This window comes from Cynoglossus semilaevis, chromosome 5 (genome assembly GCF_000523025.1).
Source record: "Cynoglossus semilaevis isolate Cse_v1.0 chromosome 5, Cse_v1.0, whole genome shotgun sequence".
Taxonomy (NCBI): domain Eukaryota; kingdom Metazoa; phylum Chordata; class Actinopteri; order Pleuronectiformes; family Cynoglossidae; genus Cynoglossus; species Cynoglossus semilaevis.
Genome location: NC_024311.1, coordinates 3565356 through 3589818, shown reverse-complemented (window position 1 = coordinate 3589818; position 24463 = coordinate 3565356). Strand labels below are relative to the sequence as shown.

Below are 24463 nucleotides of genomic sequence, written 5' to 3'. Positions count from 1 at the left end.
CATTGAGCCGAAAGACGCGCTCGAAGACCAGCATCAACATCCAGCGTCCACTTCCTGAAAGCAGATGTTCATGTGACTGTTTAATACGAAGATGTCTGGTCTAGCTTTGGCTCTGTTTACTTCATTAATATGCTGTTCTCTGGCACTAAAATCACCAAATGAATCACTTCCAAATATTATCATAATGCTCATGGATGACGTGAGTATTTCTGTTTTTCTGCTATTTGATTAAATGCATTAAAATCACCTTTAACATGAAAAACAACTTCCTCATTGTCAAGTGATGTTAATTTCCTTTTCTCCATAATAGGACACTCCAGTATTAGTCCTATAGCTTTTTTATGTGTCAGCATATGTTGCCTATGTTGTGACATTGTCTATTCTGAATTTGTCAGTAATATTCCCTGTGTTCCTCAGATGGGATGGGGGGATTTAGGTGTGTTTGGCCAGCCTTCAAAAGAAACACCCAACCTAGATGCGATGGCTGCTCAGGGAATGCTGTTTCCCAACTTCTACACTGCAAATCCTCTTTGTTCACCATGTAAGCCGGTATATGTTTTTGGTAAAACAGGTTCTGAACTAGCACCACCTGATGCACACCTCTGTTAACTAAGTGTCTAAAGTGAACACGTAAGACAGTATAGGATTTAGGTAAAATAATAATTATGCAAATATCAATTTGAATTAGAAAAGTATTCCTTAATTACAAAAATGTCAACGTATTCAAGGACAATAGAAATTATCCCGAGGAGTTTGTGTTCAGAGCATCATTATAGTCTCACATTTTTCTACCTAATCTCTAATGAAATACATTGTGAATTTTTAATTAAAAATAGACAGCAAATACATCTTTGTGTTTGAAATGTCTGCTGTTGCACCGTGTTTTCCTCTAAACAGGATTATAAAAATAAAAAAATTAAGGACAAATAATTACAGTAAAACGTATATTATGGAATGCATTGAAAGAATGTCAGGGGATCTCTTATGTTTTGCCAGAATAACAAATGTTACTCAGCACAAAAATAACAATTGTCTGCTTTTTTTTCCTGGAATTTTATCCACAGCCAGAGCTGCACTGCTCACCGGGAGGTTACCTGTCAGAAATGGTTTCTACACCACAAACGCACATGCACGAAATGGTAATCTTCCAGTGTTGTTTTATTAATAAGAGTTTTAATATAAATTATCTTTGTATTTACTTTTTTTTTTTACTGTTTTCGAAGCATACACTCCACAAGAAATAGTAGGAGGAATCTCCAAGGATGAGATTTTGTTACCCAAGTTGTTGAAAGAAAAGGGATACACCAGCAAGCTGGTCGGCAAGTGGTGAGATCTTTATTCTTTATTATTCCAGATTTCATTAGAAGTTTTCTTTCGCTTGTTTTAAGAGTGATGGAAATATTTATAAGGCGTTAATTGGAATTTTAACTAAAACCAGAATGAGACAGCGTTGAATATCTCACATTTGTCTTTTGTTTTATTGCTGTTTTATCATATTTTTATGATCAGGAAAGTTCATTTTTATTCTTGTTATGTTTATTTCTCTCGTCAATAAATTTGCATATTTAAAAACAAATTCACAGCAGGTATGGTTTCTGGGGTTGTGCATTTTTTTAAAGATAAGAAATAAGATTTGTTGAGGGTCAGTAAGCAGGTTAGAATTGCTTTTTAAATAACTACACAGATATTTCCTATCTGGAGTATTTTTTTTTTATTAATTGCACACTCCAAAACCCATTTCTGACTACTCTTTTTGGAACTCCAGGCATTTGGGCCACAGACCAGAACATCTTCCTCTGAACAATGGTTTTGACGAATGGCTTGGTTCACCAAACTGCCACTTTGGCCCTTACAACAACATCGGTAGACCCAACATCCCCATCTACTTCAATTCCGAGATGGTCGGCAGGTATGATCACACTGAGGCAATCAGATACACAACAGCAGACACAGAAGAAAATCTATAAAAAGCCTTTTCTGCCTCTGACTCAGAGGAATAGTTAGTCTCAATGAGTGGAGTGTCTCTTCTCCTCCTCCTGCTCAGTACCAGCTGTGCTTGTGTTTTTCATTTTCCGCCCATTTGTTTTTCCCCAAAACAGCCATATGTGTATTCGGGGTCATTGGAACTGGCAGCCGGGCGTGTTTTTCGCTTAGCCATGGGTTTAATCAGCGCTGCATACCTAGGCCCTGGACAGACAACGCGCGAGCACATATAAACACACATACACGGAGGAAAAACACATAGACTCTCAAGAGATTGTTAGGTTTGGTTGCCTGTCTGCGAGGACACCTGGAGGAAGTGAAGCATATGAAAGAGAGAAACCTGTCACCACTTCTGTGTTTGCCGCGTCACGCTTCAGCAGAGTCTCATAAATGTTCCCTCTGCTTCGCTCTGCCTAGACTTCCCCAAATGTGTCGTTTCCCAAAAAAAATCCTCTACAAACACAGTCGACAGGAGAGCCGTTCGCCGTGGCTGTCCCGATGATATTTTCTTTAAGTGTTTTTTTTTTATTATTGAAGGATAGACTGAAAATGAACAATAAACAAATAAGAGAGAACATGGTGTGGCTTTCAAGTTCACGTGTCAAACCCGTTTGTCTTTGCAGGTACTACGAGGATGAGTTCGTGATCGACGGGAAGACGGGAGAGTCCAACATCACTATGATGTATCTGAATGTAAGATGTTTCGTTATCAAACTTCATTTACAATGGCTTAATTCGTGGATACGTCAGAACTATAAATGCAGCTTCTACATTAACAGCCTTTTGACATCAGGTGGTGTCAATCAAAATTCAATTATCTCAGCTTATTAAAATGCATCTGTTAATGAAACGATATGAATCCCACATGTTCTCTGTAAGTGTTAATTGTTCGGTTTTGCACAATTGCTACCTATAATCTATGCAATCGTTCTAGCTGAAGTGTGATGTAGAGACAGACGGCGTTTAATGTCATTGCCGAGAACAAGAGTCTTTGAGTCCAGGATTGTGAAGCTTATTTTAGCATTTGTTCAAGAGCGCAAACCTACAAATGTGTTTGTCCAAGAGAGAAGTGGGAACTTAAAAAAAAAAGTGGAATCAGGCTCCGATCATTGACACTTCTCACCTCTACAGGAGAGTATGGAGTTTATTCTGCGTCAGTCCAAGGCGCACCGACCCTTCTTCCTTTACTATGCACCCGATGCTACCCATGCTCCTGTCTATGCGTCGAAAAAATTCCTGGGGAAGAGCCAGCGAGGCGTGTACGTCCTATCCGTCATTTCAACCAAAATCGGTGGTTCCCAAATCTGACACATTCAGCTCTTTCTTCAAAACTTTATTCAATTTACTTAATTATAATTCCATGCAAAACTTCTGTTCTCTATGGAGAATAGCAAAATTACAATTACATTACACATTAGTAAAATTTCCTCACTCTCCGCCCCTCACTTTGGGAACCACTAACCTGATTCATGATTTCAGAAATTGCTTTAATTCCTATGATGAATGACTGTGGCTATGATTGGCCGCAGGTACGGAGACGCCGTGATGGAGCTGGACTACAGTGTTGGTGTGATCCTGTCCTGGCTAAAGCAGCTGGGCATTGACCAAAATACCTTTGTGTTCTTCACATCTGACAATGGAGCTGCTCTCTACGCCGCAAAAGAAGGTAGGCACCAAAAAAAAAGCGGAAAAAAAAAATTCTCCTCTTATTCACCCTGCCGCAAAAGAAGGTAGGCATCAAAAAAACAGAAAAAAAAAAAATTCTCCTCTTATTCACCAGAAAAAAAAAAAAAATTCTCCTCTTATTCACCTAGAGTTGAGGTAGTAATGTCCCCAGAACACGAGGAGGATGTTTACATGAAATGAGCACTCTGTTAAAAACCCTCCATTTATTTAATTATTCCTCCTCCTGATTCACCAGGTGGCAGCAATGGGCCCTTCCTCTGTGGAAAGGAGACCACTTTTGAAGGGGGCATGAGGGAGCCAGCTATCGCTTGGTGGCCTGGACAGATTGAAGAAGGCACAGTAAGTATTAGTAGTCACCTCAGTCAGGTGGCACCTTACTAAATATCGTAGACTCCAGATGAAAATTTGAAACTTTTCCTCAACTATAATCAGGGCTAAAAAAAAAGAAGAAAATAATTAGTTGTCAGTGAGATTTCTAACAAAATCTCCCCTCTGACGATTTGTTGGTGAAAAGTGAAAAATAGGTCTGAAATTCAGACCTATTTTCAAGACAAATGGCTTAATTAAGTGGATTAACTGCGTCGCCACTCTCTTCCTTTGTTTTTATTTCACACCTGCTTCACTTCCATTCTTAAATGTTGTCATTTCAACCCCATAACGAATGCTGCCACCCCTGAGTACGACCGTCACCGTGTCCGTCCAATCACGGAACTCTAAAGAACACATGAACTTTGTGAATTTTTTCCACTGATTTCCTCAAATAATTTTGGCTGGATTCAATCCCCCCAAATCTCCCCTGCTTACTCTCCCTAATTTAACCCTCCCCTCCCTCCCTCACCCCACCCACCCACACTGTGATCCCCTAAGCCTGTGCGTTCTGCAAATGACTTTTAATTGTATTAGGGGCAGCTGTGACACGGGGCTGTGACGCAGAGGGATTTGGAGGCAGAGCGAGCGGAGGCTGGAGTCTGCAGTAAGCCTGGCCCCTGGCTCATCTCACAGGGGTGTGCTGGGCCCTGATAGCGCCGCAGAATAGTGCAGGAGAGGGGGATTGGGAGCGTCTTAAGCAGCTAATCTGTTTGTGTGTTTGCTTGGGTTGGATTGAGCTGTAATGAGGACTTCAGTATCTGAATATGCCAGGCGCTCAGGATAAAAGAGCGGGAGGAGAAGAGATGGGGAGAGGGGACGGAATCAAGGATGAAGTAAAAAAAAAAAAAAGAAAAAGGATGTGGTTGATGTAAGGAGTACGGTCGGGAGACGAGGAGGAAAAGGAACGTTAGAGACGCCGGCACGTCGAGGCGCTCCGCAGTGTTCGCCGACTACATTACGACTGTGTTATTTCTCTGTCTGCTTTTATTCTGCATAGGTGCTCGTGTGTGTGTGTGTGTGTGTGTCACAGATAACTTTCTCGGCTGTTGGTGCAGAGATAATAGAGTATTTACCGAATGTCATTACGGGTCACCACAAACACACCACTGTGTGTGTCTCTGTGTTTGCAAAGACAACGTGACAAGGATCTGTAGATCCTCCCTGAAGCCTTTCTGGTGTTAGAACGACAAAGCTGCATTGTTAGAGCTACTGTACTGCGCTGCTCGGGATTTATGACTCTGTGTTGTGTGGGTGGGAGGACACAGCAGACCCAGGGTTGCCCCCCCCCCCCTCCCCTCTACTCCATTTTTTAGTCCTCTGTAATCTCTGATGATCTGTGCATTGAAAATTCCATAAGCTCTGAGGGTAAAATAATAGAGACAACAAACATCCAGGCGAGCTTTTGTCGAGGTTTAACACAGCAGCTGGGAACAAACCAGTCGTCTAGCATTAAAGGTCCACTGTGTAATATTTAGAGAGGGTTTACTGGCAGAAATTAAATATGCTAGACATAAGAGCGTTTGTGTAAGTGTATAATCACTTTAAAATGAAAAGATTTTTTTGTTTGTTTCAGAAGGCTTAAATCAAGCCTTTCAGATGTACAGTACTGTGGGCTCGGAGCTGGCTTGAACATCTGTTTGGTTTGTACAGACGCCTGCATGTTATTGTGTTCGCTGCCTCGGAGATTGAACCGGTGTGAAAACAAGAGAGAATAAGTCCACCTGCAAAAAGTCGATTTCTAAGGCAACGAGGAAATGAGAATTTGAGAAAATGAGAATTTGAGAAAATGAGAATTTGAGAAAATGAGAATTTGTGTCATGGACAAAGACGTCACTGCAACAGTTTGGGGAAGACCAGTGGGATGAAGTACATGTACGTTATGGTACTATGAGACGTTTGTCGTGTCGGATGACATTTTAAAATCATCTATAGCAGGGGTGTCAAACATACGGCTCGGGGGCCAAAACTGGTCCGCTAGGCCCAGGGCCGTCAAAATGAGTTTGACGGCCCTGATCTATAGGATATGCATTTCAACTTGTGTTCATTTACCGTCGTCAATCAAGAAATATTGTCAATTCATTAAGTAGATTTATGTTCCATAGAGGAAATAGTCATAAATATAAAAACACAAACATGCACAACAGCTGTAGTGAAGTTGGTCTCTTATCCACCAATCACATCTAATCACATTATTAGATATTAGATATAATAGGATTAGATATAAAAAAAAATTTAAAAATTAATTAAATTTTTCACGTTTCCATCAAGGCCCTGACGTGAATTAGGGAAGTAGGCCGATGCAAAAGTACTGCTTGTGTGTCTGTGGTCCAAGTAAGGACAGGAGACTGGTGTCCCCCACACTCCCAGTACTGACTGGGACTGGAGCACATGTAGAGGAATGAAGAAGTAAGGGCGGCCTGAGCACAGGTGCAGATTCAGCATTCTTCCACAACCCGCGGGGCTGGGATGATGAGGGGGCGGGGGCTGCAGTAACAAAGATGCCGAGAAAGATGCCGAGGTGGGTGGGGTAGGGACGGACCCCTGCAATGTCGTGGAGCGTCGCGATGCCTTTGTTGTGTTTTATCAGGCGGCAGACACCGAGGCAGAGCGGCAGCGACGGGTATAGAAGTGCTGCCTCCTTCAGATAACCAACATCAGCACTCACAACGCCGAGAAAGAAAAAAAAAAAAAAAAAAATGGGAGTCAGAGACCCGGCCGTGAATGGAGACTGATGAGTCACACAAAAAGCAGAAGAATACAGGCTGACAAAATAATGAAGTTCTGTACTGACTGCCAAACAAGGGCGAGCTCATAAAGGAAGGAAATGAAAGGCAGAACCTCACATGATAAAGTCTGAAAGGTTTGGTCGTCGGTCAAACCCAAAATGTTACGTGTTCCTCTCTGGTCCTTTTACTGTTTCTTCTTCTTTTGTTTGTCTGTGTGACCTGAGCAATACATGAAGTAAAGGAATAAATCGTAGTTTTTTATACATGTTTGAGGACGAGCATCTGGGTGTGCAGAGAAATCAAGGATTTTGCTGTAGAACATTTTTGTGGCTACCACTGAAATTCATTTCAGTGCTTGGAGCTTGCTTGAGTGTGTGTGTGTGTGTGTGTGTGTGCACATCTGTGCCTGTATGTGTGCTGGCTGCCGATAGGAGCGCAGCGGCACATGGTGGTGCAGCTGCAGAGGCCTGATAGCGCTATCTGATCGCGAGCGTGCCGTAGCCCTCTAAGGCTCGCTCAGGAGAGAATGGAACGGAAGATCAAGGATGACAGCGAAAAAATGGCATTTTATCTGAAAATAGTTCAAAGTTTATAAATAAAATAAAGCTTTTCAGCGGGACTGGGAGAAGGAGATAAAACACCAGCTTGCTCCAGCTCTGTCTGCCTGTGTGCCCTGGCCTTGTCCTCTTCTCATTTCATTTCAGCTTTTTTTGCTCCTGCTCTGCTTCTCAACCCAAAAATACAAACTCATTCAAAAAAATGTATAAAAAAAAAAATTTACGTATTTACAAAGAGCCACTAATGACTTTTTAAAAAAATATTTTTGCATAAATGAAAAAATTGCAAACATCCTATTCTGACTATGAATTGTTAAATATATAGTTCTCAGGACTTTTGGTCCAGCAGAGGTAGAAGCACAGTGCATTCTGGGGCAGCTGTGCACAAATGGTAAATGCCATGGTAGAGCCAGCTGAAAAAACATTGTTTAATAAAAATATTAAAACTAATTTTATTATACTAAACATAAGTCACGTGCCTCGTGAAACATACATGTGAGCCAGCCGTAAATATCAGTAGTACCTACTGTCCTGCTTCATGGGTACATCAGTGCTGCACGCCAGCTGATCAGTGGAGCTGCACATCTCCAACACGGTTGTACTTGACACATAAATAAATATCATCGTCTTAAATGATCTTAAAACAGTGGTTCTCAAACTGTGGTACGTGTATCGCCAGTGGTACGCGAGCGCTCTCTAGTGGTACGTGGGGAAAATTCATATTTTCACATTTACATTTTCAATTGAATATATCTGAAACATACCAGGCATAATTAATACAACATTTAAACAAACATTTCTAAACATCTCTCCTGTGGTGGAAGCTAACAGTGAAGGCCTCTGCTGCTGTATTCTAATGTTGGTCATCATGGTGGTACTCAGAGAGCTCCATGTTTTCTGAGGTGGTACAGAGTAGAAAAACTTTCAGGACCACTGGATTAAAACAAATGAAAGCACGCCACAACAGTGTTAGTTTTATGGTGCAAAGGGTTAAAAATCTTACATTTTTTTTCAGAAATGACATGAAGAAAAATCAGCAATGGTTCAGTTCAATACTCAGGATCGGTATCTTTCCGATACTGATCAAAATTGCAGGATCAAACCTCCAAAAAAACAAACAACTATAACTTTTCGCGACTTGCCTTAAACGGGGACACTATCGCCACAGCAACAGCCGCCTTCGTGCTGAAGGAGGAAAAGAAAGTATTGGATTGATCTAGATGTCGGCATATACTCTAAGTTGCAGGACTGGTGTCAGACACGACACCCTAATAAAAATATATATTATATGAGTCAGGGACAAACTGTCCACACATTCCTTCTCATGTCCTCGCACTTTAGTGTTGTAAAAGCCAGCTACCGCTGATCCAGAGTCAGGATATGACCTGAAACACCGACACAATCACAGAGCAAAATCATTTATGTACAAAACGAACGTTTAGGCAGTCGTTTTACTGGGATTTCTGAAAACAACATTTCATTGAAATCGATTCCCATGGGTGGATTAATAATCAGGTTGAATGTAAATGTTAACTGTCCCCCCCCTCCATCTCTCTCAGACCCATCTTCTACTACCGAGGGAACGAGCTGATGGCTGTGAGGCTGGGACTGTACAAGGCACATTACTGGACCTGGAGCAACTCGTGGCAGGAATTTAATAGCGTGAGGATTTTTTTTTCTTTCTTTCTTTCCGTTGGTTTGTTTTAGAACACTAACTCTGTCTCCTCACCGTTTGGCCCCTCCCTCTGCGATTCCTCTAATCTGACTCTCTCACACACACACACACTTGAACACTTGCTTGGGTTGTCTTGAAAATGGCTCATCAGTTGACTGCTGCGTACATCAGAGCGTAATGAATATTAAAGAGCCCCCGCATCGGCAAACTTACATCATTCATCAGCCAGTTGACTTGTTTGTTCAAACTCCAGTGGAGATTTTTCCTCCGCTCAATTTTCATACCCTTCCTCACCCACTCCCCCACCCACCCCGCCCCCCTGTGGTGGGCGTGCACATTTGGCATGATGTGGGGTATTGGAAGAAGGCTAGAAGCCAGCAGTTCTCACAGACATAATCACATCAGTAAAGTGCTGAATAAATAGATGATGAGGAGGAATGTGACACCTCGGGAAACAGGATAGTATTGCTTTTCTTCTCCGCTCTGTCCATAAAAAAGAAAACCCCAAAAAAAAAACAAAACAAAAACAAAAAACACTGTCCTCGTCTCTGCTTTTCCTGTTTTGCAGTTGGTTTTATGCCCCATCGCTCGCTTAAATTGCTCTCTCCTTCAGGGCCGCCGAATCAATAGCAGCCTGCTTTATCAACTCAGGTGAACTCAAGTGGAACTTCACAAATAATGACATCTGATTGCCTGCAGTTGCCTATTGATTCGGCGCATGTACATGACAGCGAGGCAGACGGGAGATCACACGTATTTGTGGCGACAGATGTAAAAGTCTCGTCTGCTCTTATGATTCTCAGATTTCTTTTCCTGGTAACTGTAAAACCCAATTTAAGGCCGAGCGGGCAGGTCACGCGTTAATCTGAAATCCCACCGTCGTCGACAGACGCAGCAAACAGACAAATTGGTAGTAAATAACACGTTCTAAACAAGCCTCCCAAAACACAATTAGGTTGCCAGGTTTTTCAGGCAAGTTCAGAAAAACAAAAACAAGCCAGAAGCTGCTGTTAACGTTTACTAACATCCCATCTGTGTGAAGCTGGCAACTGAAATTAACATGTGAAATAGGTTGGACGTAAGAAAGGCAATTCAGTCGTCACTTTCAACCAAAATAATTGGGCACGTCTGGTAAACAAAATATTAAAAAAAAAAAAATGTAAAAAATTTGTTAAAAAAAAATAGAATAGGTCCTAAATTTTTTTTTTTTTTTTTTTTTTTTAATAGACTAAAGGCCCCGGCTGCCTTGACTGGGATCCACACTCAGATGCTCCAGCGTCTTATCTTGGCTGCTGCTGCTCTGCTCCACTTTAAAAGGAGTCTTCTTGTATCTGTAGCATTAATGTCAGAGCAGATATGCGCTTCCTGCTGCTACGTCTTGGGTGTAAGAGACCGAGTCTCTTACACTCTGGGGGCAGAGGGTTCTTCTCTCCTTTCAAGAAAGATACAGGCGCACAGGCCTTTCCCCTGCTGCTCCTCTGGGGGGCAGAGGGTTCGTCTCTCCTTTCATTCATTTCTGCATTTCTAATGCTTTAAAAAAAAAAAAAGAAAAAAACAGGACAAGTCTGGATCATTGGGGGCTCTGAAGGTTGGAAGGTGTGTTTCTCTCGCTGTCAGACTCACTCATGCATCCACACACACACACACATTCCTTCTCCTCTATATGTATTTTGAGGCGCTCTGTCGAGTGATCTCCGCAGGGGGGCAAAAGCACCGCCTTCCAGATGAATGTTCTCTCAATATTAGTTGTGCTCATCAAAATGTGTGCGCGTGTGTGTCATGTGTGTTCTTGAGGGGTGAGTGAGTGTGACTGAATCATAATGAGATCACTGACAGACCTGTGAGAATAGGCTGAAGGAGCAGGAGCAGAGGTGCGGGGTTGTGAAGGGGAGGCAGGAGACGCGAAGGGACTTGAACCTTTTCTAAGATGCTGCAACTGCGGCTGCATAAATGATACAAGAGAGTCTGTCGACTGACAGCACCAAAGGAAGCGGAGCGCTTCACGTGACCTGCAGTCAGATCTGTACGGTCGACTCTGTTCAAACCTGAGTATAGTCACCTACTTACACCAAGGGGGTGTCAAAGTCGAATCCACAGTGGGTCAAAATTAAAAACTGGGACGAAGTCTCAGGTCAAACTTAATATTTGTTGAAAAATTGATGGCGATTGTGCACGTTTTCCCTTCTCTTCAGATCTGTAGTTTTCATACGGAAACTAACTTTAGTTTTGCGTAAACAATTTAAAAAAAAAAAAATTTCACAAGCTAACAACAAAAAAACCCAAAATGTATGTGCTAACATAGCTCATACACCGCTAATACTACTAATCCTGTCAGTATAGAGAGGGTATATTTTGGTGGGCCAACTCTAGTACACATTTGATATGATCTTGCGGGCCCAATATAATTACATTGCGGGCCAGATTTGGCCCCCGGGCCTGAGTTTGAAACATGTGATTTACACAGATGGACAAGAGTCATTTAAAAAACAGAAAAGTTCAACAGTTGATTGATGATATTAAATTTTTCATACGGGTCAAATATCAGTTCTTCAGTATATTTTTAGCTAACATTGACATTGACAAATACTGTAAATATATTAACACTGACATAACATTGTTTCTCGTGACAGGGGATCAACTTCTGTCCTGGTCAGGAAGTTATAAATGTGACCACTCATGAACAGAGGGATCACACACTGCAGCCACTCATCTTCCACCTTGGGAAGGATCCAGGGGAGAAGTATCCAATACGGTGAGAGAGAAATGATGACGCTTTTTGGAGCAGGCTTACAAAGAGAGTTAAGAACAAGAGAAAGGGTTCAAAGATTCACATCACTGCTGATTCGGGTATTAATAATAATGACGATAAAAAGGGCCAAGCAGAGAGATTTTAGTAGAATAGAAAATCAGATTCAAATTTGAACCGAACTAACAGTTAATGTACCTTTTGTAATTCGGTAAATAAAGAATTTTTGAACAGCAGGATCGATGAACTGTTAACATGTCAGTTAAATGAAAAACCACAGAAAAGTGTTTGTTGGACCTACACTATAAATAACTGATACAGTTCTAGAAATACATCATTAAGTATGATGTATAATAAATAAAATAATACTTTTCAATCGTTAACCAGTTGCCTTCCATTTTCAGACGTGATATTTACACGTGGGCGAAAACATCAGCTCCAAAGACCGATGACCCGACCGCCTTTACTGCAGTTAGTTTATATACATTGAATATTTATGTGACCTTTACCAAAAATGCAAACGGCCGTCATGACTAATGCATGTTGGGGTTCATCTGCGATTCACTCTGATGAGCGAATATTCCTTCTGTTCACTCTTCCCTTTGGCCTCTCCTCTGCCATAAACTGTGACTCTGACCTTTGGTGGCTGCTTATTGCATCTCTGCTGCTTGTATCTTAGAGCGGCCTCATCTCCTCATCTACCTCCGGCTCACACTGCTCCCAGTGAAACTGCAGAGTAGAAACCATTTGCCTTTATCTTTTAGCAGAGGAGGAAAAAAAAAAAAATCAAAAATCAAAGCAAACACACCCAGTCGTGTGTTTTGCTCGTCGAGACGTTAATGTAAAAATGACGATCCTTCCCTGGGGAGAGGCCAGTCAATGTGTCTTTGAAGGTCACATGAGAGCGTTCTACACTAAGACCTCTTCAGTACTTTAATCCAAACACTGAGCCTCACGTTTTCCCCTGTTGCTTTTTTTTTTTTCTTTTTTCTTCAGCACTTACTGATATGCATCTTTGCTCACTCCTCACCACTCAGTCGCCGTCCCTCAGCATCTACTGGGACATTTCTGCTTTATCCTAGTTAAGCGTGTGTGCATGTGTGTGTCCGTGCACGTTCGCATGTGTGAGTTTTGGCCGTGCGCTCCCAGCTGGACCGGCGGCCCGGCCGTCATTAATCTCTGTCGACACCTAAAGAGCCACTTAAGATGATGTAGGACCTGTCTGTGCACATACCTTCACCACTGTCGCAGGCTGTGATGCAGCTACACACACAGCCGTACACACACAGCCATACTCACACAGCCGTACTCACACAGCCATACTCACACAGCCGTACTCACACAGCCATACTCACACAGTCGTACTCACACAGTCATACTCACACAGTCGTACTCACACAGTCATACTCACACAGCCGTACACACACAGCCGTACTCACACAGCCATACTCACACAGCCGTACTCACACAGCCGTACTCACACAGCCGTACACACACAGCCGTACTCACACAGCCGTACTCACACAGCCGTACTCACCCAGTCGCACTCACACAACCGTACCCACAAGCTAACAACAAAAAAACCCAAAATGTATGTGCTAACATAGCTCATACACCGCTAATACTACTAATCCTGTCAGTATAGAGAGGGTATATTTTGGTGGGCCAACTCTATTACACATTTGATATGATCTTGCGGGCCCAATATAATTACATTGCGGGCCAGATTTGGCCCCCGGGCCTGAGTTTGAAACATGTGATTTACACAGATGGACAAGAGTCATTTAAAAAACAGAAAAGTTCAACAGTTGATTGATGATATTACATTTTTCATATTTTAGCTAACATTGACATTGACAAATACTGTAAATATATTACCACTGACATAACATTGTTTCTCGTGACAGGGGATCAACTTCTGTCCTGGTCAGGAAGTTATAAATGTGACCACTCATGAACAGAGGGATCACACACTGCAGCCACTCATCTTCCACCTTGGGAAGGATCCAGGGGAGAAGTATCCAATACGGTGAGAGAGAAATGATGACGCTTTTTGGAGCAGGCTTACAAAGAGAGTTAAGAACAAGAGAAAGGGTTCAAAGATTCACATCACTGCTGATTCGGGTATTAATAATAATGACGATAAAAAGGGCCAAGCAGAGAGATTTTAGTAGAATAGAAAATCAGATTCAAATTTGAACCGAACTAACAGTTAATGTACCTTTTGTAATTCGGTAAATAAAGAATTTTTGAACAGCAGGATCGATGAACTGTTAACATGTCAGTTTAATGAAAAACCACAGAAAAGTGTTTGTTGGACCTACACTATAAATAACTGATACAGTTCTAGAAATACATCATTAAGTATGATGTATAATAAATAAAATAATACTTTTCAATCGTTAACCGGTTGCCTTCCATTTTCAGACGTGATATTTACACGTGGGCGAAAACATCAGCTCCAAAGACCGATGACCCGACCGCCTTTACTGCAGTTAGTTTATATACATTGAATATTTATGTGACCTTTACCAAAAATGCAAACGGCCGTCATGACTAATGCATGTTGGGGTTCATCTCCGATTCACTCTGATGAGCGAATATTCCTTCTGTTCACTCTTCCCTTTGGCCTCTCCTCTGCCATAAACTGTGACTCTGACCTTTGGTGGCTGCTTATTGCATCTCTGCTGCTTGTATCTTAGAGCGGCCTCATCTCCTCATCTACCTCCGGCTCACACTGCTCCCAGTGAAACTGCAGAGTAGAAACCATTTGCCTTTATCTTTTAGCAGAGGAGGAAAAAAAAAAAAATCAAAAATCAAAGCAAACACACCCAGTCGTGTGTTTTGCTCGTCGAGACGTTAATGTAAAAATGACGATCCTTCCCTGGGGAGAGGCCAGTCAATGTGTCTTTGAAGGTCACATGAGAGCGTTTTACACTAAGACCTCTTCAGTACTTTAATCCAAACACTGAGCCTCACGTTTTCCCCTGTTGCTTTTTTTTTTTTCTTTTTTCTTCAGCACTTACTGATATGCATCTTTGCTCACTCCTCACCACTCAGTCGCCGTCCCTCAGCATCTACTGGGACATTTCTGCTTTATCCTAGTTAAGCGTGTGTGCGTGTGTGTCCGTGCACGTTCACATGTGTGAGTTTTGGCCGTGCGCTCCCAGCTGGACCGGCGGCCCGGCCGTCATTAATCTCTGTCGACACCTAAAGAGCCACTTAAGATGATGTAGGACCTGTCTGTGCACATACCTTCACCACTGTCGCAGGCTGTGATGCAGCTACACACACAGCCGTACACACACAGCCGTACTCACACAGCCGTACTCACACAGTCATACTCACACAGTCATACTCACACAGCCGTACTCACACAGCCGTACACACACAGCCGTACTCACACAGCCGTACTCGCACAGCCTCACTTTAGTCACAGGGAAAACTGTTTGCGTTTAGAAACTGTAATTGTTAACACCATCACTGTCTGAGACAGAGAGAGGTTATGGTACAGTGAGGTCAGAGGAGCCGGTCACTCTGTTACAGTAGTACTGTGATACAGCTGAAGAATACTTCAAATGGCACCACCTCTGCACCCAGACGCTGTTTACTCTCAAATTTCTTCTATAAAAATAACCAGCTGAAGAAACCGGATTTGAAATATTCTGACCGCAGGGATGGTCGTTTGTAGTGTTGCTGCGAGTTTTGTGGGGGAAAAAAAAATGTGATTCTGGTTTTTAAATATGCGTAGACTTTAATACGTCTCACAAATGTTAGCAAAATGTGCAACGTGGACAGATCTTGTTTTTGCAAGATAAATGAGTGTTATTTATATTTTTTTTAATTTATGATGTTTTTTTTTATAGTTCTGGATTTTCTTACATTTGTAGACGTATATAAAACACATTAGCATTCTAATGTCGAAACAAGTCACTATAAATATATCCTGGATCCTATTGGGTTAGAGTTTGCATTGTCTTTTAATCTGTTTAGTAATGGTTAATGCGATGACAAAACAACAGATATTGTTTCATTTTTTTAAAAAAAAACAGTTTGAACCATTTCAGAAACGTAGCTTGGACCTATCAGGACTCTCAGCCGAGCCGCGTCTGTCTCAAGAATAAACGGCGTTCTTTGAGATGAAGTAACAGCAGGGAAATGTTGGACACGCAGAGGAGCTGAAGTGTCTTCAGTCTCACAGAATCAGACGGCTGCTAATACTGTGACGCATATTTACAGAGAGTAATACCACTGAGCCAATGATACAGAGCCCCCCCCCCAGACCCCCACCCTTTTTTCTCTCAGGTTCATCCTCCACTTCTTCCTGCCTACACCTTTCCCTCCGTCTTTGTGACCTCAGACCTTGAGGTTAACACGTCCTCCGTTCCCACCACCCACCAAAGCTCACGTCCCCAGAGCCCCCAGGTCAAGCTCCAGGTGGAGGGCCGCCCCCCCCCCCCCCCCCCCCGATACTGCAGGCAGTACTGCGCCGTCTGTCGTCACACGCCGGCGGCCACACTACACTCTCGTGTGTCCGATCAATAGTCCTTAGTGAAGTGCCCAATTTCCACCGGGGCTGAAGGGGAGAAGGGGAGTGGGCAGGGCAGATGCATGTGATTGTATCCTCAATTCCCTCACCTTCTGCCACTGTGCGTGTGTATGTGCGCGCATGTGTGTGTGTTATGAATCAGTAATCAGTGTGGTGACACACCTGAGCAATGCCCCCATCCCCCCTGGGTGCCATACATTATAAATCAAAAAACTCCATTTGCATACAGGCTGCTTATTATTCCAGATCTTGCCTCTACACCAGAACACTAAGGGTTCTAATCAGAATAATGAGCTGGTGCTGACTGTGGGATTTTCATTATTTGTTTGCATAGGAGGCATAAACAAACGATATTATTAGTTTTTGATTTAGAGGTCCGCACTGTTAGATTTCCACCGCGCAGGCAAAACAATGGAGAACTTTGTGTCTTTCGCGAATCTTCCGATGCGCGCTCTGCTTCGCTTGCAAGCTCGTACGGCAAACCCTTAGCTCCCGCTCTGTGCGCTGATAAATGTCCCCTTACGTTCACTTCCATTAAGTTGCTTCTTCACTTATCATAAAATAAATCGCAACAATCAGTGGGGCGCACGGATACGAGGGCAATGAAAAATCCCTCTCTCTCTCTCTCTCTCTCCGATTGCGCAGAGACACGGATTCGAGATCTTAGATAGCATCGGCAATTTAACGTGAAACTTTGGCGACAACGGGGAGCGATTCGGGGTTTTCTTTATCAGCTGGAATAACAATGGAAAAATGGTTCGTTGATGACGAATGTGGCACAAAGAGGAGAGATGGACTAATTGCAGCCGGTGCAGTGTCAGTGCAGTAATTGTAGGGGGAGGTAAAGAGTCAGAGTATCAAGGAAAGAGGAGCAGGTGCTGGCTGATGGAGGAAGCCTTTCTGCCCTGTGGGAGATCTGAGAGGGAGGGTAGGTGTGAGCCGGACAGAGCCTAGGGTTATTACTCTAATTGACACTTCACCTCACACACATGCACATGGTCCCCGGGGGCCAATCAGGGGGCTGGGTTTGCAGCGAGGGAGGATGGAAGGCTGGCACAGGTGCTGCCGGCGAGTGTATCAAGGGTGTAATTGCACTGCTGATATTTGTCTATCTGTGTGTCACGCCACCAGGCGCCCACTCCCCCAACACACACACACACACAGAGACACGGGGACACACAGCCCATTAACCCTACAGGTCCTATTGAGAGCAGCGTTCCTTTGAAAGCCTTCAGGGCCCCTGTGTTTTACACACTGAATATAATAATGCACAGAGGTGCTCAGGCTCACCGGTGTCCAACGGCAGTAATTGAGAGACAGGGGATGTGATGGAGGTTACACACTTCGCCCCGCTGAGTGTGCTTTACCACAGGAGGCCGCGGGTTGACGCAGTGTGTTGTTTTTGTAGATGAGAAGCTGCAGCTTGTCATTATAGTGACATAATGAGTTAAGCAATTCAGACGCCGCACTGTGGTGGTAATGCAATATAAGAGAAACGGCTACTTCATGTACAGGCCTTATGCACTAATCGCTGAGGAAAATGGACGTTTTAAAAACAGATGCAGAGAGCAGAGGGAAAAACAAGGAACAATAAGATGTTGATTTTTCTTTTGAAGTATAAATATGTTCTGATTATTCATTCTTATTTCCCTCAAGGTTTTGTGCTAAGTCTCTGATTATATTTGTATTTCAGGGGAGTTTGAATCAGATAAAGGATACGTTTATAAAAAAAGAAACCAGATTTTCTTTTTTTATTGTGGATTTAAAGGATTTTCTTTTCTTTCTTTTGGTTCAAACCACCCAGGTCAGAGATTTGAAATATCCCGACCTGAAAAATTAGTCGACTTTTGTTTAATGATGATGAGGATTTTTTTTTTTTTTTTTTTTACAATATGTGTTCACTCTCAGTTGGTCGTGTCACATGTGTCGTGTCTGTCCTGACTCCTGACTCTGTCTGTTGGTTGTGATTGCAGTGTTCTCTCCAGTGAGTACCGCGACGCTCTGAAGAGCATCTCTCCAATCGTGGAGCAACATCAGAAAACTTTAGTCCCTGGTGCTCCTCAGCTCAACATGTGTGACCTCGCAGTGATGGTGAGATCAACTGAACATCAGCCACAAGTAGAATTAATTATATTTATATAAAAAAGATGCTGTTATATGACTTCACTTGCTTTGTTCATTAGATGGAAATAAAAAGGCATTTTAAAATCAGAAAAAAGGTCAAATCAGGTCAAGCTAATGAAAAGAGTTGTGGTCTTTTCATTAGAAATTGGAAATTTCAACAAGGCTTTTATTTTTTATATATATATAAAATATATATATATGTATGTATATATATAGATATATATATCTATATATATAGCCATTTTAAAAAAAAATATTTTATTGCTATCTGAATTATACCAGACTCTTTCCAAGCTTTGAAGACTGTGAACGTTACTGCTCTGAATTTGTTCGTGGCACAGCACTGCCATCTAGTGTTTTAAGCCGAACATGTACATGGGTAGCGCCGGAACTATAAAAGATCCTTTTCGTTGTTTTATTTTCAAATAATTGAACTCAACTCAAATAATATGTAACCAAACATATTGACAGATGAAAATACAGACCTATGATATTGATTTAGGTTTAGATTTTTAAATTATACAAAAATGTTTTGACTGCGATCAGTCATATTTAATCATCCTTTCCTAAGATATTTACAAGCTTTTTTCCCCTGCTGACTAAATCTTTTCCTTTAATAAGCTATTTCTAAAAACGTTTTAAAATAAAAATCTGAATTGAATTGGTTTTTTTTTACCCTCTATTGCAGAATTGGGCGCCACCTGGCTGTGACAAGATAGGAAAGTGTCTCAAGGGGCCACAGTCAGCTCCGTGGAAGTGCGAGTGGCCTCACTGAGGACAAAACTGAAGAAACTGAAACAGGAAAAATGAGGGAACATTTTTGCTTTTCTGCAGATCATCAGATCAGGGATCAAGGTCAAGTTTGAGGTCACATTTGTCTGTGTGTTTATTGGTAACAAGTATAAATGACGGTGCCTTATTGGTAAAGGTTCTACTGGTTAACTCCGACATGAATTAATTGTCTCTGTCTGAGGTTGGTAGGTATTACAGAGAGTTTTTGGTAAGAGATTCTCGAGCTTTTCACTCCTTCACTTTGTGGCTGTAAACTTTTTAACACATGATGTTACTTGAAAAAAAAAAGTTGTCTTTTCAGAACACATGGAGGGAAAACAAACTCCAGTGCATTATTTTGTACTTTGCGTAAATCGCAGTGATCTGAAGTAACAAAGATATTTTTGTATAATGGAAGAAATCGTGCCTCAGGTTATAAATGCTGCTAAGCTGGGGAGTTTTTGTTTGTTTTATTTCTGCAACATGTTTAATTATGAACTGATGAATGTGCTTTTACTGAATAAAGGGGCTTTCACAGTGTATGGAAACTGTTATTGAATTTGATTTTGTTTGTTGATGGAATAATTCAAAATATCTGGAAGCACAGAAGAAAATGTCTTTAGAATTGGACTAAAAATAATAATAATACATATAAAAATAGATGAAAATGATGAAAAAAGTTTTTTGCACATTAAAAAAAGGAAGCACTAAAAGTGTGTTACTGGAAATGACATGAAATTGGAAAAAAGAAATGAATTTTTTTTAATCAGTTAAGTTTTATGTAAATATAAAGGGACTTCTCACACAACTTTTTTTCAGATTTCTACAGAGGATTTTTTTTCATGCAATTTCAATGGGACTTGATTGAATTCTGATTTTAAAAAAAAAAAAACTTTAGCAAGCCCGGATTAAACCCCCTAGCGGGCCGATTTTGGCCCACGGGCCGCATGTTTGACACCCCTGCTTTAGACCAAGATTATAAAAAATGTAATTGATCAGAGTCAATTTGATCATTCAGAGATGTCAAATCCACTGATGCAATTTTGGAACCATTTCAAACTTTTTCAAACTGTTGGTACACTTTCTGTCAGGGTTTGAGCAGCATGACTTGTGAAATGCAAAACATTACTCATGACTCTACAACCAGTCATTTCCTCTCTGTAGCTCTGAGGAAACAGCGTTTACTGCAGGAAACTGTGTGTGTTTTTTAATCTGAGTCTTTTAAACATCATGATAGCGGATCAGGGTCAATCAAACTCGGTGGAGGTGGACACGGCTTTCCTTAGAACCAAAAGGGCCATGCTGAAAGGGGGAGAGATGGTGAGATCTGTTTTACCGTTTTTTGGCATTTTGCTGCAACAACCGGAGCTGCTTAGATTTTCTGATCACATCAGCAAGATGGGGAAAAAAAAAAAACTAAAGGAGACGATATAAAAACAGAACCAGGACACATACACGTTAGACGTCTGACCGTGCAGCTACAGTAGTTGTAGTAGTTTCTGTAGTGAGTAGTTACTGAAAGTATGATGGCGAAGAGAAACTGGTGCACTTTATAGCAGGTCGATCAGAAACCACTTCCTCTAACTTTCTGGAGGTGCAACGTTCCTCAAACGTAGGAAGAACAGAAGCAGCGACGGAAGCACAACAACTTTAAATTTCATTCTTTTATTAATAATACTTTTTGTTGCGTGCTGCTGTGTCTTTCTGTTTGCATTAGGTAACTCTGTGCGTGGCTCTCGTGTCTTTCGCTCTCGGTTCCAGACCACGGTTCATCACAGCCTCTGTGCTGGAGATCGTCATCACGTCACTACTACTGATGCTGTACCTGCTGAAACTCAATAAGAGGCTCACACTCTTCTTTTGGCCCTTTGTTGTGGGTATTATGGGACAATGACTATAAGCAGTAACACGTAGATATTTGAGATTATTGCCCTTGTGATCCATGCATTCAATTTGGAAAATAGAAAACCTTTGTAATGTCCTCCAAGTTGCCTTTTGTCCTTTAGGGGCAGAAATAAGGGTGTATGTATCTATCTAAAGGGGAATATTTGACTTAAATCAAGCCTAAAAACAAATGTAATCAGTCAATGAAGCTATTTTTTTTTTTTTTTTTTGCAGGGATACATTTAGGTAAAATCATAAATGTCTGTCAACAGATTCAAATCCACATCACCTCTTCCCAGAACATCAATATAATATAAAAAAAACTGTATATTAGATTAGAATATTAACATAACTTTTATGAATAAGGACAACATATCTATGTGAAATGAAAAGTCAGTCAAGTAAAAGTAAACTTCACTAAAGATAGACAGAAGATACATTTAACTTTTTATAGGCTTCAGGGTGAGGAGAGTGTAAGGATCTTATCTCACAGCATGGAGATCAGAATCAGCGGAAGTGAATAAAGAGGGTCTACTTCAAAAATAGAGTTTCACAACCTTCACGCTGTCCTGTCGTCTTCTCTTTAGGACTTCTTTAACTCAGTTTTTGCAGCAGTCTATCTGGTTGTCCTCGGCCTGATGGCTCTGACAACGTACAGCTACGCAGGGACATTGGCCGGAGGGGTGAGAAGTCTGTCTTTACTCTGTTGTTCCTGTCTCATGTGTTAGTAATGTTGTACGGTCTTCAGCCCATGGCCTAGTGTTAAACACTGGGCTGGTTATCAGAGGATACGGGTTCAAATCCCACCTTTCTAAAGTGATCACTGCCCCACCAGAAATATATTTGTGTATTGGTCTGTATATTTACAATAACAATATGAGAGAAAACCGTCTATTCTGCATTGGTAGTCCGGTCTCATCTGTCTTTCCTTTTTCTTTTTTCCCCCAGATTGCCTTTTTCGTGGCAGCTCTTCTGTTCTTTATCGACAGCTACATGCTTTTCAGGAACGTCACACTAAACAAACCAAGGAATGAAGCACAGCAACAAGGCAGTGGATAAATGAAGCATCGCACTGCATAGTATTCATGTGCGACAATTTTTTTTTTTACCAATTTTAGCTGGCTTACTACAGTATACTGCAGTGGTTTCAAGTGGAGAAAATATTTCATGTCTTAAATTACCCACCCACCTACACTGATCATAGAACACTTCAACACAATTAACCCCGACTGAACACCAGTAAATTAAACCAACACAGGTGAATGCCATCTGCCAATCACTGCCAAATCACTCAGCCCTAAACCAATCCAAAAGGTCACACCACAGATAAAGCTGATCAAGATGGAGGGTCATGCGGACAATGGAGACCAGAGGTGGCCAAGTGCATACAGAACGACATCACAGACCGTAATCGCACAAATATACATAAAGATAAAAGTACAAGGCAAGTCCTGGACTAGCTAGAATCCAGGTAGTCACTCTGGACTGCAACCGAAACATCCAAGACTTTGGAAAAGGGCCACAATTGGGACATCCAAATTGTGGAAAATTACAGCAACATCCCAAAACTGTGGAAAACAACCACAACGTCCAAAAAACAGACCGCAAACAGGACATCTAAACTATAGAACGTTTCAATGATATAAACCAGAGAACCCTACATTAAGAAGGTAAAAACATTCCGGAGAGACTGGAACATGAAGGAGACGAGTACGCACGGCAGCCAAGAGGCCTTGTACTGCTGTGTGTAACACATTCAAACACACACATTTAGCAAGGAACGGCGTCCTGGTAGAGCATAAAAGGAAATAAAACAACGCTCCTTACTGTGCTGAAGATCTTCAGGATGAGCAATCTGGAAAATAAAGTCAGAGAAAACCATGTTAAGGACTGATGTTTTGGCGTGAGCACATTTGTTAGTTATTACTATTCTTATTTAAATAAAAAAAAAACAGTTTGACTGCACAGATGGCTCACCTTATCTTTCACTTTCAGGGGTTCACTCTGACACTGGACAACTTTGACCTGGTCTCCGTGCACAGAAATCCCACCAATTCTGTTCATTTCAAACAATGGTGATAAAACATTAAACACAATGTAGTCAGTTTCTTTTAGGAATTTACCATAGAAAATACTTAAGTTAAATTAAACACTAAAATGGTAAAATATGATTCAATGAGCAAACTCATTTGGACGTGGGCTACATCATTTTTAAATTAGTTTCAACAAAGCAAAGAAAGAAATTCAAAAACAGTATGATTTATCTACTGCGCATGCGCACGTGCAAGAAAACGCTGTAATACGCAATTGCTTATCCTAGCCCATAAAATCTGTATACCCCTTGGAAAAAGTATTTTTCATGAATAAGTTAAACACTTTATTAATTTGACCTGTGACTACAGAAACTTCTAGATTCAATTCACCAATGGCAGCACGCGTTTTCACTTCTAATTAAAAAAAATCATCCACAAAAAACACACCCATTACAAAAGTACAGCATGTTTTAACATGCATTTAAACAAACTGACAGTTACAATTCTCCCATCAGAAAAGTATACCGTGTATTAAACTATAGGTATTTTGGAATTCCGCCGACATAAAGTGTACCGGCAAATCCGATAGGTGGAATTCCGCCGACATAAAGTGTACCGTGTTTAAAACTATAAACCCATCGCTTTAGCTACCAGATACGTGTACGGCTGTACAAATCCGACAGAACACCGGAAATAAAACTGGAAAAGCGTCTTACCTTTCTATCTGAGCCTCATATCCGGACCTGGTCGAGCCGCCAACAAGAACAACTGGCTACACCTGTGGCTTGTTATGCACGCAGCAAACTTTTTCGGCGTCTGACGTCACCCGCCGCGACCATTTTTTCCTGTTTCCAGCATCCTTGTGACGTATCCACCGGGAACAACTTGATTGGCCCGACTCCAGTGGGCGGGGCGTTTGTTTTAGTTTATTCCGGTGTTTTTAGTAAAGTGTTAATCAAGAACGCAATTAGTCAAAGTTAAAACTTGAAATGCTGTGTTACTAACGAACTCCTTCTCTCATGAAGTGCAGTTAATAAAACCTTACACGAAATCTGTTTGTGTGAAATGTGCAACATTAAAAATACAAACTAAAGAAATTGATAACTTAATGTTACTTTTGTAACTAACTGAAACACATAAAAATACATAGTTGTCTTTGAACATGTTTATTTAAAGAGACATACGGAGCAAATCTCGTCCCGTGTTGGCTCAATGCAGGACGCAACACTGAGTTGCCAAATAAAGGACGAGTCTGTGGCAACTCTGTGAACAAGAGAGCTACAAACTAATGTGGTCATCATTCATTTCATAATTGTTCTAATCATAATCAAATCCTAGAGAGAGACAGAGAGAGACAGAC

At 41.5% G+C, this 24463-nt stretch overlaps 2 protein-coding genes and 1 long non-coding RNA gene across 3 annotated transcripts; 2 read left to right on the top strand and 1 right to left on the bottom strand.

Annotated features, from left to right (window-relative positions):
* The first annotated feature begins 11 nt into the window (after nucleotides 1-11).
* On the top strand, nucleotides 12-19734 carry galns (galactosamine (N-acetyl)-6-sulfatase). Its single transcript, XM_025055852.1, has 13 exons — nucleotides 12-199; nucleotides 418-541; nucleotides 1065-1139; nucleotides 1224-1326; nucleotides 1766-1909; nucleotides 2607-2676; nucleotides 3115-3242; nucleotides 3513-3649; nucleotides 3905-4042; nucleotides 8865-8983; nucleotides 11627-11748; nucleotides 18265-18382; nucleotides 19104-19734. Exons 1-13 carry the CDS (start codon nucleotides 92-94, stop codon nucleotides 19188-19190), a joined length of 1473 nt encoding a protein of 490 aa, XP_024911620.1. The 5' UTR covers nucleotides 12-91; the 3' UTR covers nucleotides 19191-19734.
* A 612-nt stretch (nucleotides 19735-20346) lies between these two features.
* On the top strand, nucleotides 20347-23035 carry cklf (chemokine like factor). Its single transcript, XM_008309976.3, has 4 exons — nucleotides 20347-20506; nucleotides 20904-21059; nucleotides 21658-21753; nucleotides 22019-23035. Exons 1-4 carry the CDS (start codon nucleotides 20417-20419, stop codon nucleotides 22127-22129), a joined length of 453 nt encoding a protein of 150 aa, XP_008308198.1. The 5' UTR covers nucleotides 20347-20416; the 3' UTR covers nucleotides 22130-23035.
* LOC107988597 (uncharacterized) lies at nucleotides 22039-24405 on the bottom strand. The gene is made up of 3 exons (XR_001760089.2): nucleotides 23820-24405; nucleotides 23048-23126; nucleotides 22039-22925 (listed from the first exon to the last, which is right to left on the bottom strand). It is a non-coding gene; the product is annotated as an uncharacterized LOC107988597 (long non-coding RNA).
* Between the last annotated feature and the right edge of the window lie 58 nt (nucleotides 24406-24463).